Source organism: Artibeus jamaicensis, unplaced genomic scaffold (genome assembly GCF_021234435.1).
Source record: "Artibeus jamaicensis isolate MK-2021 breed Jamaican fruit bat unplaced genomic scaffold, CSHL_Jam_final scaffold_474, whole genome shotgun sequence".
Taxonomy (NCBI): domain Eukaryota; kingdom Metazoa; phylum Chordata; class Mammalia; order Chiroptera; family Phyllostomidae; genus Artibeus; species Artibeus jamaicensis.
Window position 1 is genome coordinate 34137096 of NW_026522046.1, and position 18616 is coordinate 34155711.

An 18616-nucleotide genomic window follows, 5' to 3' on the forward strand; every position below is an offset into this window, starting at 1 on the left:
AGTCACATAAAGGAGGGCCGATGCATTTCTATGCCCTTGATACCCTTTGGTAACTGTGTGGTACACGTGGCTCAGTCATGTTCAGAGACTTGGCACATTTGTTAACAGCGCTGTGTCTGCACAGTAGGAACCATGCTTTTGGGGGAGCAGGGTGACAGTGGGCAAAGGTGACTTTTCTACATGTTGCCCTTGCATCTTCAATCTGTTACAAAGTGGCATTGATGAAGGAAGCTGTCAGGCTGTGTACTTCACCCCGGCGCTGGGGAATGGGTGTGCTTCTGAGGCCGTCCTGGGGACCACTCGTCTTACTGGCTAAGAAGCAGTTTAGGCACATGTGGGGAGTGCTGCCCTTTAGTACGCGTTACCTTACTACTGAAACCTCACAGCAACATCAGTTCAAGCCAGCGGTGCCAAATTCATTTTCACCAGGGGCCACGTCAACCTCGTGGTTGACTTCAAAGGGCCGAATATAATTTTAAGACTGTGTAAATATAACTACTCCTTAACTAGGGGCAAGTTGCTCGTGCTGTTGCCAGGTAGAAATAGGTGCCAGGCCAGATAAAACAAGGTGGAAGGCAGGATTCGGCCCTGGGATCTTGTGTTTGCCACCTGTGATTTAAGCTACATACGGAGAAAATCCATGAAAGCTCTTGTTGATCATTTTTCAGTGGGCTTACAACTTTGCAATTAGGCCTTCAATCCAGGGATGGACACACAACCATCCTGACTCTTCTTGTCCATGCATGCCTGGACTTACATCCTGAGAGGTTGTAAATGGTCTTAGAACCCTTTTCCCACTCCATCCAACCTTTGTATTTTACACTCTGTACTTTGTCGGAGTAGATTTCTCTTGGTTCTCTGTCCAGGCTGTGTGTTTTCACACCCCAAGGCTTTGCTTCAGCTCCTGTCTTGGCCAAATTTCTGTCTAGTCTCCCCCATTTCTTCAGAGCATCCTCATGCCTTTATCAACCCCCTCTTCAGAAATAACTCCCTCCACCATGCCACAATGACAGTCTGCTTTCACCTTTGTTATGACAGTTTTACAGTCTGATTCATATGATCAATATTTGTGTTTATGTGTGATCTCTTCAACAAGACTGCTAACAAATTGAGGGCAGGATCAACAGCTGTAACACCTTCGTAAGTTCTTGAGGACCAAGACTGTCCACTCACTGTTTCTATACACGCATGCAATCTCTCCCTTACACACACACACACACACACACATACACACACACACACACGGAGTTCATATAGAGTCTCATGATACAAAGTTCTGCTCAGAAATTTCATTAGTGTCTGTTGGATCATTGCTACCCTCTCTCCTCCCTCCCTTCTACCCTAAGAAGATTTAATGTTGAAATTACCTCAAAGGGTACTAGTCAAATTCTCTTCTGGCATAGTTCAACTCTTGCCTGAGAGAAAAGGATTTGACTTCCAACAATAAAGAGGAGAAAGATATTACCAAGATTTCCAAGCAATGCATATGTGTGTATGTCATGGGCACCTGGTCACTGATGGTATCGCAATGAAAATGGCAGGTTTTGTGGTGAAGACCTTATTTGGCACAGATAGTATCCTCTCAACTTTCTTCTGTGGTTCTGTATGTGTGCCTATGTATGTATGTGTGTGTAGCAGTTCTTGATTCTCAGTAGAGAAATCGAGAATTGGTGAAAATAAAGGAGTTATTTATCTGTCACAGCTATAAAGGTGCTATGCCCACCTTTTTTTCTGCAAAAAGCTGACTGCGAACTTACTTAAGCAAAGTTACTGCTTCCCAGAATGAAAAAAAGGGTGTGGGAAGGGAGCCTTGGCAAAAGAACTTCCTCAATAGATAGTCCTAAACATACTTCTATAAAACCGACAGGGAAGAGGAGGTTCTCAGGCCCAGAAGCGTCATTGGTTAGAGGACTTCAGCCAAGGTCTATGTGGAGAGATGCCTTTGCCCAGCACTCTCCCAGTCCCCCACCCCGCCCCACCCCACCCCCGCAACCCAGGATTCCGAGTAAGTGTATCTTCTGCATAGAGAAGATTGTGTTCTCCCTGGGGGGCACATATCGAAGGGAGGATATGCCCTATCCGTGTCACGTCGTTTCTCCTCTAACCCTTGCCCTCCGGTAGGCAATGCAACTTACATTCGTGCATCCAATCAGGTATGTGAGCATAGGAGAAGCAGGCCTGGATTGCCAGCACTAATGCATTTCTATCCCCTCCGATCTGGCTTCCCTTTCGGGTACCACGAAGGGCCTGCCTGGGCCTGCGGCGAGGCAGTCGAGTGTCCGAAGGAAGCAGAATGAAGGTGCAGACGAAAGGGCCCAGGGTCAGTGAGAGCCTGTAGTTGTGACCCCGGTTGGCTGACGAGGGCTCTGGGGACAGGGATGCTGCCTCCTGCTTAGCTGTTGCCGCAGGTCTGACCTCAAACTGACAAACCTTTTCCTACCCTTCCTAGAGAAATGCTGATATGCCCTAGCCTTCGGGAGAAGAGAGTTACCTCTGGTTGCTTGCAGAGGTTTATCACTTCAGTTCACAGGCGCGCACACGCAGGTGTGTGTATCAGGGAGGGGAGGACCCACTCGCGTCTCATCCCCGAGTGTTTTCTCGTGGCAGCCCTCGCGGGGACTTGGCCAGTGCTGTGCGCTCGGGACACGGGGCAGAGCCCACGGAGTGTGTCTAAGGAGGACTCTGCACTTCTCCACGGAGAAGCTGACGGAGAAGCCCAGTTCACTGCAGCCTCCCCAACACCCCCTTCCCGCTGTCTCTCCCTCCTTGCACCTCCACCGCAGGGGTCGACATGGTTAAGGAACACTGCGCACCTCTTCCCGCCGCCTCTCGGAGCCCGAGAGGACAGGCAGTGTAGACCCCGGAGGACAGGCGCTTCCCCTCTGCTGCGCCAGGGTTAGCGAGGGAAGGAGGCGGCCGGGGCCGAGGTTTCCGCCAGGAGGCCTAGGGAGGCAGACAGCCCTCCGGCCCTGCGCCCCCACCCCGCGCTCTGGAAGGAAGGAGAGCCGCGGAATACGCCGCCGGTACGCCGCCGGTCCCCGGGTCCCCGGGGCCCCGGCTCCGCATCAGCCTGGGCGCGCTTGCAGCTCGGAGCCCGGCAGCTGCCTGCGGCATCAGCAGCTGCAGCAGCTGCAGCAGCCCCAACTCCCGCGGCCCCTTCCGCGAACTGGCCACAGCAGTGCCAGAGGTCTAGGCTGCCCTGCCCCTTCGGCCCAGGGTCGTTTGTCAGTGTGCGGATAACCGACAGGCTGAGCGCAGGTCTCCCACTTGCACGCGTGCTGCGGTCATCCGGAGGCTGGAGGCACCAGGAACCGAACCTGTGATTCGGTGCTCGGCTGCGGACGAATCCTGGGACGGCGCGCCTGGCGAAAGAGGCTGCCGAGCCGCGCGGAGGGATACGCCTCGGCCGCACCTCCCTCCCCTCCCATCCCGGCTCCCCCGCCCCCGCCTCCCTCCGCCCGGGTCTGCTGCCGTCGCGGCGGCCGATGCTGTTGCTGCTGCTGCTGCCGATACCGCCGCCGCTGCCTGGATATAGTGCGGCGAGGAGCGGAGCTTGCAGTCACTTTGCGAGGAGGAGCGCGCGGGCTGCGGGCGGCTGGGGGAGTGGCGGCGGCTGGAGCCGAGGCGGCCGTGGCAGCGGAAGGTTCTCGCTCCAGGCTGGACTTAATAACTTTGGAAGTGTCCACCGGTGTCACGTCCTGAACATGAGCCTCCTCCTCTCCTTCTACTTGCTCGGGTTGCTTGTCAGTAGCGGGCAAGGTAGGAGTGTGGTGCTTTATGGCATTTACTTTCCCTCCCCCTTCCACCCAACCCAGAGAGGCAGAGGAAGGCACAAGAAAATTGAAATGAAAGAACTAAAGTTATAGTTTTTGTTGTTGCTATTATTTTCGCTCTTTCTTTTAGCTGCCGTTGACAATTGCATCTGTATTTTAAATAAGAGAAAATACAGAATTGGAGATGGGCATCCGGGAGAAGATTGAGGCAAACTGCCTTTTTTTTTTTCTTTTTCCCTGGGATCTTGCCTTTCTCTGGTTTCATTATCAAAAAATGGGATGAGCATGTTGGTGTGTATTAACAGGTAAATATCTTGCGGAAGGAAAGAGAACAATGCTGTTTTACAGAAGCAGCACAAACTGTCAGCATGAAACTCGTTTGGGAAATAATGTGTTGGGTGAAAGTAATGCAATTCTTAGACACCCCTCCTTTCCCAAAACCCTAATTCCTGACTGTGAACTGAACGATGATGGCTTATTTATGTTGAAACTAAGAAAGGAGAGAGGGGCCGTGGATGTTGTGTGTGATAAAACTAGGGATGTGTTGCAGTCATTCATTTTCACCCCCACCCCCCACTAATACATCAAGGATGAGAATGTTTATAACATCAGATTGTTTTTACACCTGTAAGGGATTTTGTTTTGTAATGGAGAACTGGTGGTAGATTTTATTTCTTCAGGGAAAAAAATGAATAGCATACTAGCATAACCTGGGAGAGAATTTGTGGAAGCTACCTCTGTTTATCTGTAGAGAGGTAGATTTGAAATCATTTTGCTTTTTAAGGTACTTCACATTCTCATAAAACATGTTTATAATAATGGAGGCATTTTCAACTATCCAGACAAGTTTGGACATTTAATTGGGGGCACAAAATGTTAAAACATGCATTGGTGGAAGTCTTTGAAGAAAAGGAAAATAGTGATTTTTGTGACGTGTGATAATCGCAGAGGATGTTGTATTATTTGTGTAGCATTAAATTATTTTTTGAGGAAAAATAAATTACAAGACAAGTTAAAATATCTCCACTATATTAGAGTCTAAGCATTTTTTTTAGCCTTTTCTGTGTAAGACATGTGGTCCAGCAGGGGGTGGTAGAACTCCATTTTTAAGCCTAGAAATGCCCCTTTCTGCTCCTCCACACTCACTGGTCCTTCTATCAGTCTTCAGCAGGGCTTGACATTTTGGATATGAAACCTTCCTTTCTCTGCCCTTCTCCTTCCTAAAGCTATAGCGTTAGTGGCTGATGAAACACGATTGGATGCAGATTTTATGTTCAGAATTCAAACGCTGGATGTTGCTATAGTGTGTAAAGTGTCTTGGTAAGGTGCTGCTCATTTTCCCTGAATAATACAGAGTATGCAAAATTTCAGTTGTAACAAAATTGCAGAAATGTCCATCTGAAGCTAATATTAGCTCATTTGGTTTATTCAATCACTATTATAACAAAAATCAACATATTCTTTATACCCTATAAATACGTTGCTTTAATTTTTGGAGAGATGCTAATGATGTTTAGTTGTTCATTTATAGTATAGACAGGTATTCCTGAATACCAAGAAGCAGTCCTTGTAAATTGCAGTGAAAATACCACTGCAATTAACCAAGCATAGATAGTGTGGAACAAGATGGGGGCATAATAGGAAGCAAGTTTATACAGACTTATGATTACATTGTCACTGATTTGGAGAAGAAAAATGTCTCAGTTGTAGAGCCTGTGAATTTATCATTGTAGACATTAAGTGTGTTGGAATTTGAAAGATACCAGAGAAATCTAGGAATGTTCAAATAGCATATACAGACATCTATAACTTGAATCTGTATATGTATATGTAATCTGTATGTCTAACACTGAGATTCACATAATTTATAATTCAGAATGCAGGGCCAATATAAAGAGGAACTGTAAGACTGAAGCATGACTGAAGGGGAGCCCATATTCACTGCAATAAAACAGGGAAGGAGGAGAGCACAGTTCTGAAGATCTCTCTATCCAGTAAAAATGCATGATACTCATATAGGCATAGATGTCCATCAGAGAGACCCAGCTTTCATGAAATGGAACATGTAGTACTTCTGTGCCGTGTGTCCTAATGAAGTTAGAGATGCTTAGAGACAGCAAGCCTGATGCTGGAGTCCAATTCTTCTATGCTAGTGTTTTGTTCTCCAATTAAGGATGTAGCAGCAAGTATCAGACATACCACTGGGAGCAGTTTTTAAAGAATGGATCTAGTGTAACTCATAATTTTGTTTATTTGTTTATAAAGGGGGCCATGGAAAAGCCTCCAGTTAGTGATCCCTGGGCTTGCCTTAGAAATACCGAAATCCTAGCTTGCTGATTTATGTTTCCAACAATGGACTTGCAGGGGATTTTATGAAGCATGATTGAAGCTATTGCTTTGAAAAGTGGTGTGCAGTTAGACTGGGGAAAGGCAACGATGATGTATTCCCTTTTAAGTAGTCAAAACGTTTTTGATGGCAGCAGTTGAACAGGCGAAAATGACAGAAATGAAAAACTGACTAACTTAAGTGGATGCCAATACCATAATCAGCTAACACGACCTAATACTTCTATTTCTAAATTTCAACACAACATTATTGTTCTACTGTAGAGAGAAGCTTTTTGATGGTAGCAGAAATGCTTCTTTAAAAGCCTCCCATTTCCACTCCAAGATTAATATCTACTGAAGTAAGGTTGAGATTCAGTCGTCAAGTCTGAACTTAATAGTCAATGGAAAGGAGAGTCGAAAACTCTAACTTCTTATTTTTCTTTCGTATTCAAAACTTGGTCACATCCTCTGTCATCATAAATCTCAGGTGATAACTTGAATCAGTGGTTCACAGTGCCTTTGCTGTTTGCATCAATGTGAACTCAGATTCCCAAATTGTAGTACAAATATGTTGCTTTCCTGAAGCCTTTTTAACTCCTAGAATAATTTTCTTCTGCTTTTTAAAAATTACCCAAGTATGGTTAATGTCTATTACTGGATGTTCACATATATAAAATAGAAGCATTTTTATACAAAAATGTTAAGTGAAACAGAGCTATCCACCCCTCTTTCAATCCACTTCAGCCACACATAGCCAGAACACTTATCTAAGCCAAAATCATGGGGGAGGGGAGAGGGGTGAATTACCCAATTAATGACTTAACTTATAGGCATCTGCTTATATTTACTCTTTATGGTGCAGTGCTTTGTGGTGAAGTTATCATTCATTAGAAATGTGTACCTTTTAAAAACAAAGCACGTGTCTGGGTGTCTACTAAGGTCAGGTTCAGTCGAAGGTCTCCAAAAGCCTGTCTTCTGTGCAGAGTGTTACGTACACTTTTTCTAATCTACCTTGGTCTTATTCTTTGAGGTCAGTCTCTTTTTGCTACCTGTCTCTTGAATCAGCTCCATACTCATTTGCCCTTAGAGAAGATAGGCTATGTAAATTAATATCATTATTGTTAGTGAATAACCCAGAGGATTTCCTTCCCTGCTTTATGTCAAAGGAGTTAAGCAAAGCATTTGGTCACTTCAGCTTGAATGCAGAATTGGAGCCCAGGGAGCAAAGAGGGACCTTGGTGGGTCTCAGGGGCCCAATGAGTCTTTAGGTGACACAGGGGCTAATGTTCTCCCAGAGGTAATATCCTATTAGAAAGTAATTAATGGAACAAAAGATACTCATTTCATACAAGGAGGAAGTCAAACTTCATATACTTTAGTAAATAAAATGGCTTTCTTTCAAGCGCAGAACTAATTCGCTGTAGGACTAAGAGATGACCTAACAGAGAAGAGTCTGGTTACCAAGCTGATGGAATTTGTTTTTGTCTGCTTCCTCGTGAGGGAGCAAAGTGAAGGGAAGCAGGTTGTCAGTCTGAAGGCCCTGGAACTACTAGTCCTGCTGCTTTCTCTGGCTTTTGACATTTGGAAAATGATTTTAATTTGTCTGTTTTCAGGGTCATCTCTCATAGCAGTGAACTTTCAAGAGCAGGAAGAAAGTGCTTGATGAGTGGTAGAGCGAGTCTGAATTGCTTTCGTTATTTGCGTCCAAAGTGAAATTAATCCTCTGGGTGTTGGTATATGCAAACTTAATTTAATAATTTTAATATTCTCCTAAAGGGAATGTCTTTGTTTTTCAAGTTTTATTGACCTAGATTCTAAATTCCTTGTGTTCAGTATACTACCCCAATTACATTGAAGACAGGCCTATTTAAAAGATTATAAATTAGTTTTAATTTTTAATTTTCCATATTATCTGGTATGAGAGCACTTTAAGATGCAACCGGTGCTTTAATTGTGCAGCAGATAAAAGTGCTTTATGTAGAATTCTTCAAAATGTTTTAATAACTTTAACACTTTGCAATTATAATAATAGTACAGATACCAAATAGCTAACAGTGTACTTTCTAGTTTCACATATTAACTTGTGCCACTAACAATAGTTAAGAGAGATGATGGAGAATTAAAAAAAATATTTTATATATTTATTTTTAGAGAGGGGGAAGAGAAAGAGAGGGAGAGAAACATCATTGTGTGGTTGCCTCCATGTGTCCCCTAGTTGTGACCTGGCCTGCAACCCAGGCATGTGCCCTGACTGGGAATCCAGCTGGTTATCCTTTGCTTCACAGGCCCATGCTCAATCCACTGAGCTGCACCCACCAGCCAGGGCAGATGATGGAGAATTTTGAGAGCGTTTATTAGCATAAAAATCAACAGATAAGAGTGAAGAATTTCAGGCCAACTGGTCAAAATTATCTTAGCTGCATTTTGTTATTAAAACTAGTAGGGAAAGAGAAAGAACATTAAATTTGAAATCAGAAGACCTACACCAAAGAGAGTGTCTTGACTTTGAACAAGTAACTTATGCCATTATTTGCTTTTTTGAACATCTGATATAAATATATCTTCCTGGTTGGCCTTGCTGTAATGCCATGAGGAGCAATTATGATTATAGATATGTGTAGACATCTTGTAAAATGTCAACCTCACTAAGCCAGACATTGTTTATGTATTTGGTGTAATATGTATACAGATAAATCTGCCTGTGGTTTAAAAACATCTCATTTGTTCAATTTTTAAAAATCATTATAAACTGGTCTGTGATTAGACAAAAATGATGGGGTAGAGACAATCTACTTCATTGATAATGGTGGCGCATTCATTATTTACCCACTCAGCAAACATTTAATACAGGTCCGTGATGTCTCACATTTTATTAGGCAGCATTCTTAAAAATGGTTTGATTGTGTGATGAACAACTCTAGGGGGCACTATTCATAGTCATGGTGGTACAATGCATATTTATTGTCACAATTTTCCATCAGATGGCAGTGAAGGACATTGAAGAAAGGGCTTCCTTTTGCATCTTACCTCCAGTCTATAGGCCTACAACCAACAGGCTTAGGATTGGCACACAATGAGGATAATCAAGTTTCTAATGGTCACATAGAAAAGTAAAAGGTTAATAACTAGAGCTTTGTTCTTCAAACCCTTAATTCTTGTCCCTGAACACCAAACTTTTCCATTGGTTAAAAAATAATTTAACATTGCTTCAGCTCCAAGTAATGATGATACTTAATTCTGTGTTATTTTGTCAGTCAGTTAACAAATACTTGTTCAGGCCTCAAAATAAATATAGTGCCAGCATTTTATAACCGTGTAGAATACTTGTTCAAAGTGCTTTTAACTGCCTTATAATTAAGGATCATCAAGAATCCAAAGGACTATTAACTTTATTTTATGAATGAAAACATTGAAGTACAGAGTAATTGTTAGATTTTTGTATATAAGTTATAGTTAGTAGTTATCTGGAATTAGGATTAAATTTTCTCACTTCAAGCTCAATGCCTACATTTTCATATATTTAATGTATTTGTTTGAAATTCATGTGTGGGGGAATGGGTCATGCATAGAATTCAATGTTAAATAGTTGAGAAGACAAAAATATAAATTTATAAAGCCAAATAAGCATAGGGTACTAATAGCCAGGCTCTGTTGCAAGTCATTTATATGTATTAACTAGTTTAATATGTATAAGAACCCTCAAATTATTAATAGCCTATTACTATTCCCACTTTATACTTCAGGGCTATGAGGAATAGAAAATTGAAGTCACCGTCTAAGGTACCACAGCAGGAAACAAAGATTTGAACTAAAGACAGGTACAAAAGCCAGGACACCACCTTGCTACTCAGTGAATCAGACAAGCTGTCAGCGTGGTGCAGGTGAATGGCAAAAATAACCCAAGGGGGAAAAAAAGGAGTGAACCATTGCAGGAAAGCAAGGAGTGTTGAGAGAACAGTAATAGTCTAATTTAATTAAGCTGAGGGTTTGGAAAGGTGAGTTGTTGGACTCAGTTATGGAAATGTTTGTTGGGCCTCGGGGGCTCGGGCTTGCAGGCCACGCTGGGTATGACTTTTCTGTGCAGATTTTTGAAGCCTATTGTTTGCGCAGGAAAACAACATGATTAAAGTTTTGTTTTGGTTTTAAGTCTACTGTCCATGTGTGAGTGAGCCAGAGAAAGATTTAAAAAAAGGAATATGTGGGCATCACTCATGTTTCTATGAAATAACTGGTGGATCTTAGTAACACAGCCGATTTGGGACTTTGGGAGGGAAGTGGTACCTGAAGCATTAAGCCAATTTCATAGAAAGAATGGTTGTATCTTAATAGAAGTGGTGAAATAAATAAAGGAAATCCCTATTTTAGGAGAGTTTTGTTCTTGTTTTTATGCTCATTTATGATGTTCTCAAATGACGTTAAGTTTGAGGTATCCATGGAAAATCTCGATAGAAAAGGCAGTTTATCTGTCATTTCTTCAGAATTTTTCTCTTTTTTTATTTAACTTCTATCTTTATCTCAATTCTTCTATCCCCGATTGTACTTGAATATTATTTAGCATATGTCTTACATTTTGGGAAAATTTTGCAGAATCATGTAGGTCAAAATTGCTTATGTTGTATATTCATTTATTTTCTGTGCTTATCCATAGTTTTTTTTCCCTTCCTTTCATTCTGGGAAACTCAAAAACAAAACAAAAGATGGCAAAATGTAAAAGAAACCCCCTGAAAAAAAACTAATTAAAATAAATTTGATATTGAATATACAGAGTTGAAAATTTTCTATTAGTATAGATAGAAAATTTTCCAAGGGACCTAATACTTTTGAGCCCTTACTATGTATGTGGAAGCTGGGCTGGGCCTTTTCACTCATCTCATTTAATCCTGATAAAATCACATTTTATTTGCCTAGAGCTATTAAGTATGTTCTGTTGCTGACACCCAAATTTATAGCCAATGAACATCAAATGCACTTAAGAGATAATTCAGTCTTCTCTGCTTCACTGTGTATTTCTTTGATACATATTACCTCATATGTTATTGGTAAATAGGGGGATGATACAAGAATTATGTTCATACCTATGTGATTTCTTAAGCTCATTTTTTAAAGTTATTTAGAGCATGCTTTCTCATAATTACAGAGAAAGCTTTAGCGGTCTATGAGGATGTTATCAGATATATGAAAAATCAACTCAAATGCCTTACTAGTTTGTGCAAGTATTAGTTTGTTTTGTGCTTTTAAGAGCCATGTTGATTTCCAGTATAATATATCTTGCACTGTTGAGCGTGCAGCTGAAGAAATGGGGAAGTCAATTTCTCCTGTGTTAAAATTATGTGGTTGTTTGCTTGTTTGTTGTTTTTATTTTTAAGAGCTATACTCTGGATCATAGTTTTCATTGTAAGGTGAATGCCCTTCAGGCCTTGCATCTCGAAAGACAATAGAGAAGCTGGTCACAAATGCCAGGAGAGATTTAACTGTGCTAGTATTTTACTTAAGATTGTTATGGTTTTTGCTGGTGCTTGGTTACACATATTTGGAAGTTTTGAATACTCGGATCTTTAATCTGCTCTTCTCCCATAAAGCATGATATTTTTGTCTTTTTTCTTTATGTGTTTATAGATTTTAGGGAGGGAAAGGGCGAGAGAGAGACAGACACACACACACACACACACACACACAAGCATGGACGTGAGAGAGAAACATCAATTGTTTGCCTCCCCTAAGTACTCGACCAGAGATGGAATCCTCGACTTTTTGGTGAACACCTTTTGGTGTACAGGACTATGCTCAAACCAACTAAGCCACCCAGCCAGGGCTAAACCGTGATTACTGCACTTTTTTTTTGCACATCAGTGTCACTATTTGTAATCCAGTGTCATATGGCTAAGACCTACCTTGTAGTATAAGAGAGTAGGTCCCAATTTAAGAAAATTAGCACACTTGCACCTTGTTCTCTGTATATGAGAGTTTGTGCCAACTTTTCTATTATTGTAACTTGTCCATACACAACCAGCTTTCTCATAACAACAATACTGACCTTGCTGATGATTTTTGTACTTATCACCCTACATAATTTCTCTCTGAATATTATTGTTTAACAGTGACAAATATAGAACATATTTTATGAATAGTTTCATTTTTATAACATGGTGATATCTTCATGTCATCCATAAAAAGTGCTAAACATTGATTATCTGAAGATTAAAATATAGCACAAAGTATATGCCATATACTTTGTCAAAGTATTGGCCAATGATATTTAACTATTTTTTTTATTTTAAAATTTATTTACTTTGATCAAACGCCTATAATTGTACTCCCATGACTATCCTGAAAGGCAGAGGCCATTCCTAAACCTCAAAGAGTGGAAATAACTTTCCCAGGAAAAAATATAAAAAATGGTAGGGCCAAGACATGATATAAATATTTTATTCTAGATACATCACATTCTATCATAATGTCTCTGCTTTTACCTAAACATGTTTTACTCGTACCTATGGAGCAGTTCTCAAAGTACTGTACATTCTTTATGTCATTGTGCTCCTCAGAGCCGCCTTTGTGTTTACGGGCACATCCTAATTTTTATTAGAGGCATACCTTTCATTTGAGTGATTTGGGAGTTTCTGCCCTAGGGGTTAGGAGACTGTCGGCTTTCGTTTATTTGCACCATCCCGATGTTGCCACCTCAGGCCTGTTACTGTGCCCGTCTCCCACCTTTGTGCCATTTCTGGTGTCCCCAGAGTTGGACCTTGTTGTGTAGACAACCTTTGTGTTTTGTTCTTTCCCTGCCTTTCTTTGCCTGGGAAACTGCTATTATTTTTCTTGCAGACTCTGTTCAAGTGTCTCATCACTGAAGACATATGTCTTTCACCAGCTATACAGTAATTGCCTACTACTTACCAGTCCACGTGCAAGGCATTGGGGATCCGATGGAAGGTGGTGATACACTGAATTCTGCATGTCAGACTTCATTGTATTGTGATCTTCCATGGGAACTCCATGAGCCCAAGAATGTGTTTATCTTCAGCAGAATGTGCCTGATTAAAGTGTTCGTTGTACATTCATACGTGTGTTCTGGGAACATAATAGGTATTTAGCAAATATGTGCTGAATGAATATTTCCATATTAACCAGCAGGAAAAAAACAAATGGCTGACTATTCAAAACTATATTTACTCTTAACTTTGGGTCAATATTTTATTTGGGTATTTATTTTAAACATTTTGTTTATTTCACTGCCATGTGAGAGGTCTTCAAAAATATATAAATATCTATAAAATAATCAAGTCACAGTGGTTATTTAATGGAGGAGGAATAGCAAAGTGATCTCTATTGTCTTCTATACTATAAAACCAGTTCGGGAGGGAATAAAAGAGACTTTTAAATTTTGCTGTGAGATTTGTTGTTTTGAAGCCTTATCTGAGGCAAAGGTGATGGTTACATAGCTGAGGTTTCAGAGTCTTCAGTGTATAGAGATACATTAAGGATGTATATTGATGTCAGTAACATTAAACAGATGAGATACTGTCAATAACGAAGGTCTGATTTGTCATTGAACAAGTATTTAAAGTCCTCAAAATCAAGGTAATCCTGGGGTTAATTAAAAGTTGATTATTCAATCAATGATTATTGGAAGCGTTCTAAACTCTATGAATAGGGAAACAAGTAAGAAGTATTTTACCTCATTTTTTATAGGTGCTTCGATTTTGTCTCTCTTTTTTTTTTTAGTAAAATTTTTAACTTCAAAACATTCTTGGCTGGTAGCTAGCTATGTTTGGTCATGATCTGATGATGTGCTGTAGGTCCGACTTCAGTAATAACAGCACTTAATTGGACAGAATGCATTTTTAGATAATCCAGTATCTCTTTATCATTTATTTACTTGTCTGCCTACCGTTATTCCACTAATGTTACCATTATTGAGACTGTCACTTTTAACTTGAGACACAGTTTGAAATTAAAGATATTAACACTGCCTCCGATTCAGCCATTTTAACTTTCATTTTCCCCCCTCAGATTTCACATCATTTACAATCACTTTAATCGATTATCCGTGTGAGCCACTTTATTTCAGGCCCCCCCACAGGCCCCATGCTAATGCATTTTCCCTCTGCAGAGACTGCGTGTGGTCTGCAATTTAGAAACAAAGCTCGGCGTAAGGTTATTAAATGATATCACGCTATTCTCTGTGCTCTGTTGAAAACGGTCACAGCCATATTTCAATATGAAATATTCAACTTTAGTATTGTCATCACATTAGAATAATAGCTAGTACAGAATTCCAAGCAATTACGAAGCACCCTAAGTTGCTAATGCATTTCTTTTTCAAGTACCTGTTCCATTTCTACTGTAATGAAGCATTTTATTAAAAATACCCTCCTTTATACAGTGTGTGTTAATACGGAGTTTGTTTGGTGAATGGTGACTTCTTTAAGTAGACTGTATTTTTTAATTTAAAGTATTTTTTTAAGTTTTATTTATTTTTATTTATGTTTTAGATTGTATTTATCTTTAGAAGGGAAGGGAAAGAAAGAGGGAGAGAAACATCAATGTGCGGTTGCCTCTCATGAGTCCCCTGCTGGGAACTGGCCTGCAACCCAGGCATGTGCCCTGACTGGGAATCGAACCTTGATCCTTGGGTTCGCAGGCCCGAGCTCAATCCACTGAGCTACACCAGCCAGGGCAGTAGATTGTATTTTTTTCATGCCAGGAAAATTGAAGGATTAAATTTCTTGACTCTGGTGGAGAAGGGGACCTACTTACTAGTTAACTCTTACTTGTCTCCTCCTGTTTGGCTGCCTCTCACTCCATACCTCATTTAGAAGTCTCGGGTCTCAGGTGATGTAGGTGGCTGCGGATGTGTGATGGGAGAAGAGAAGTTGTCTTAAGAAGTGTCAAGAGTCTTTAACTAATTGTGACTCCAAACAAGGCTAATTGTGACTCTGAAAGACTTTTCACTGAGCAGAGAGTCCTACAGGGAATTGAGACTGAGGAGGGAAAGTAAAACTAAGTAAAGGTCTATGACTCTTGTGTTTCAAAGAGAGTGATGCATCAGCTACAGGGGATGAGGAAGTGGGCGGGGCTCAGAGTTGGTGATGGGGCGGAGTCTTACACTGTCATATACAAACAAGGGGAGAAGGAGACACCCAGGAAAGCAGAATGATTTGATTATGGGCAGCCTCCTTTCCTCCAATAAGCTGTGTCTGTCTGTATTTGATGAATGAACTGAATGAAGGGAGTGTCAAAGATAAACAAAGTCAGACCCCAGTTCAAGTGGTAAGGACAGCTTTTAATCAGCAACATACTATATTGGGAATGTTGTATATTATGGTATTCAGCAGGGTAAAGACCCAGTTTGAACTGAACAGAACTTCAGTTTGTACGGAGGTGATTGGACCTTTTAAAGGGACAGTGAGGGAGCTGGGCGGAGGGAGGGCAGGGAAGTCAAAAGTGACAAAAAGCAGGAAGAGGCTGGGAGACAGGATCTTAACTTCGGGTATTAACTGTAAGAAACAGAAACATTTCTGGCAGCCTTGAGTTTTCTCAGGCACTTTTAGAGGGGTTAGAGTCACCCTAGGGATGTACCCTCAAGCCCTTAAAATTACGTTCGTGTTTTGTTCAAGTCTTTGTAGGGCAGTGTGGAGGCCTAGCTAAGAAGAGGGCTCAGTGGTGAGAGTTGGGTGAGGGAGAGAGTCTTTGTCTGATGAAAATGTCAGTTCCCCTGCAGGGTCTTTCATGTAGTTTGCCTCATTTTTACACTCACAGGACACACAGGCATTCTGAACTATTATATTACAGATGCGGAATCCGAATTGCATGCAAGTTAAATAGCACCCAATAAATATGGGCTTGAAATGCAAATTCAGTTAATATTTGGTTCTGAAACGTTATGTCACCTACTGAAATATGGTTCCTTTGAAGTAGCCAGGACTTGCTGCAGAAAACAAGCATTAGAAGTAGTTGATATTTCAGGTTTTTATCATTCTTTCAGGTCTTTTTTTTTTTTGAATGGCCCAACTTTAGGTGAGTGAGTACCAATTAGTAAAGGAATAAATCTTGAGTGACTTAAAAGATTAATGAGCACGGAGACTGTCAGGATTGAGAGACAGTGGGTTCAGAGTGGTTGCAAAGTGGGGCAGTTTGATTGTTCAGGTTAGTGTAATTCATTAAGGACTGTACAGCATTAATATTTAAATATAAGCTATATTTTTAAATGGCTCCTCTCATATGAAACACTATAATTATTAATAATTCAGTAAGTCATCAGTGTGTGGTTGATTTTCTGAATACTTTCATAATGAAATTACATCTATATAGGATGCTTTTCAAGGCAAACAAAAGAAAAACCAATGGAAAATCACCTAAAAATAAAAATCTATTATTGTATGGAAGAAGCAATCTGGAGGAAGGTTTGGATTTCATGTTTCTCCTCAGTTTTGGCTGTTTTTTTCCTTGACTTCCTGGAAGAAATATGGCTATAAAAGGTTCATCTACCACATACTTACACCATAGAATCTGAAATTAGGAACGATAAATACGTATTTATTTTACTGGCTTCATTTTAAAAACAAAGGGAAAAGTTCCCTGTGTGTCATCCAGCAGAGTTCCCTCAACTTTCATTGGCTAGAACTGTTTCATAGAACCCCCCTAAACCAATCAGTGGTGAGAATGACATTACCAAAATGCCCTTGACTGATCAACTCTTTTCTGTTGCCGAGGTGGAGATCAGCCTCCCTTGAGGCATATATGATTGGCCAAATTCATTGTTCATTTAGTAAGGAGGAACGAGGGACGGCAATGAGTGCATAGTAGGTAGGCCAATGTGGCTGCCATAGATATGTCTAGTGGGTCCTTTTTGGCGAAGAATGTAAACATATCAAAAGTCAGTATAGATGGCGTGCTTAGAGTATACCATATTTACATGCTCTTTATGTGATCTAATTTTATCCTTCAGTCCTCCTTATGAGCTTGATTCCGTTCTATAGAAGGAGTTACAAAGAGATTTTTGAAGCATTAAAACGCATTTTCACATTCACAAAGCAGCTTGGGGCCAGAGGTGGGGCTGGAACCCAGGCTGGGAGGCCACAGCGTCATCTTTCCCTGCCAGGTCACCGTGACAGGCAGCACTATGGTGCACAGTTATGTTTAAGAATTGCGCGTGAGGATAGGGGATTCCTTTGTGACCAGGCCGTGTTCTGGCTAGTCTCCTGAGCAATACTCCATCTTATTGAATTCTATATTTATACGCACTTCACTGTCCTTCTTAAAAATATAAACAACAAATTAAGAGATGGAGAGAGAAAGCAGTTTACTGGAGGTCACGTGACTATGGAGGGCCCTGAGTGGAATTTGAATGAAGGCTTATTTTGAATTCGAAGGCCTGTGTGCCTCTCACTATGCAGTATTTGAGGACCATAGTGAAAGTAGGGTAGGGATAGAGGAAAGATTTGGAGTAAAAAAATTGTGTAAACCTAATGAGCCCTTTAGGAGCTTAGAATGCAAAAGCAGCTAATTTTGTAAAGGAAATATTGTATATTTAATTGCTTTTCTTTTTTTTCCAAACTAGACTAGGGGATACTTTTCTCAAGTTTAAGGAGGCCAAGAAAAATATTTATTTGATTTCTGGAAGAGTTGTGTCAAAAATAGAAATGGAGACTAGGGTCTTTTGTAGAGAAAGAAGTTGAAATGAAAAATGAGGCATATTGATTTGTAATTGGCTACTGAGACAGGTTAAGGACTGAAATGTGCAGACACACTAATCAGGGTGCTAACTAATGCATGCCTAGACCAAATGTGAATTACAGCAGTTCCTGGCTGCTAGGTGCTTTCTTCCGGAGACTCCACAGTGAGCTGAAAGGCAGGATAGAGATCCAGGTCCCCAGAGTATAAAACGGTGTGCTTTCTCTGTTGTTACTGTTGCTTAGATAGCCACTTCATTTGTTTTCATTTGTGTTTTTTCATGCCAGGCACTCTCACACATGTGCTTTTTTGCAAATGGACAAATATATAAACATACATGTCTATTTGTGTGTTGAAGTGTGTGTGTCTAATAGGTACATGAAAACTTTGGGAAGCCATGCCATGATTCTATGTTTTGTTACAATGTTCGCTCTACTTGTTTCATCCATGTTGAAATTCATTAATGTTTTGAATGACTTGTTTTTGGCTGTTTTTCCCGTCTAAGAAGAAAATGTACTCCATGATAAAATATTGGACTTCTTATTCATATTTTGAATAACTAAAGACTAATTAGCCCATGTTTAATTTCTCAAGACTGCAAAACAATATCCGTTGTCTCTCTGTTACCCAAAATGAACGGCTAAGCAGCTCTGCCACCTTCCTTTTTAAAATGTACTCCCAGTACACAAGCGCTCATAATTTATGATGTTTTCCATCAAAGTGTATTCCCTGGACATAGATAAAATTGGCATTTGGAACATGGTTGCTTCCCTTCCAGCTCAGGGGCTGTGATGGAAATGCATGCACAGGCTTGAATTCTTCATTTTCATTTTCCCAAT

At 40.7% G+C, this 18616-nt stretch overlaps 1 protein-coding gene across 2 annotated transcripts in view; it reads left to right on the forward strand.

The window, feature by feature from the left end:
- The first annotated feature begins 3605 nt into the window (after window positions 1-3605).
- NCAM2 (neural cell adhesion molecule 2) overlaps window positions 3606-18616 on the forward strand; it is a 419099-nt gene continuing 404088 nt past the window's right edge. For both annotated transcript variants that reach the window (XM_037161841.2, XM_037161842.2), the window contains exon 1: window positions 3606-3759. In XM_037161841.2, the coding sequence (XP_037017736.2) occupies window positions 3705-3759 (55 nt within the window). In that variant the 5' untranslated portion in view covers window positions 3606-3704. The remainder of the gene's footprint in view (window positions 3760-18616) is intronic.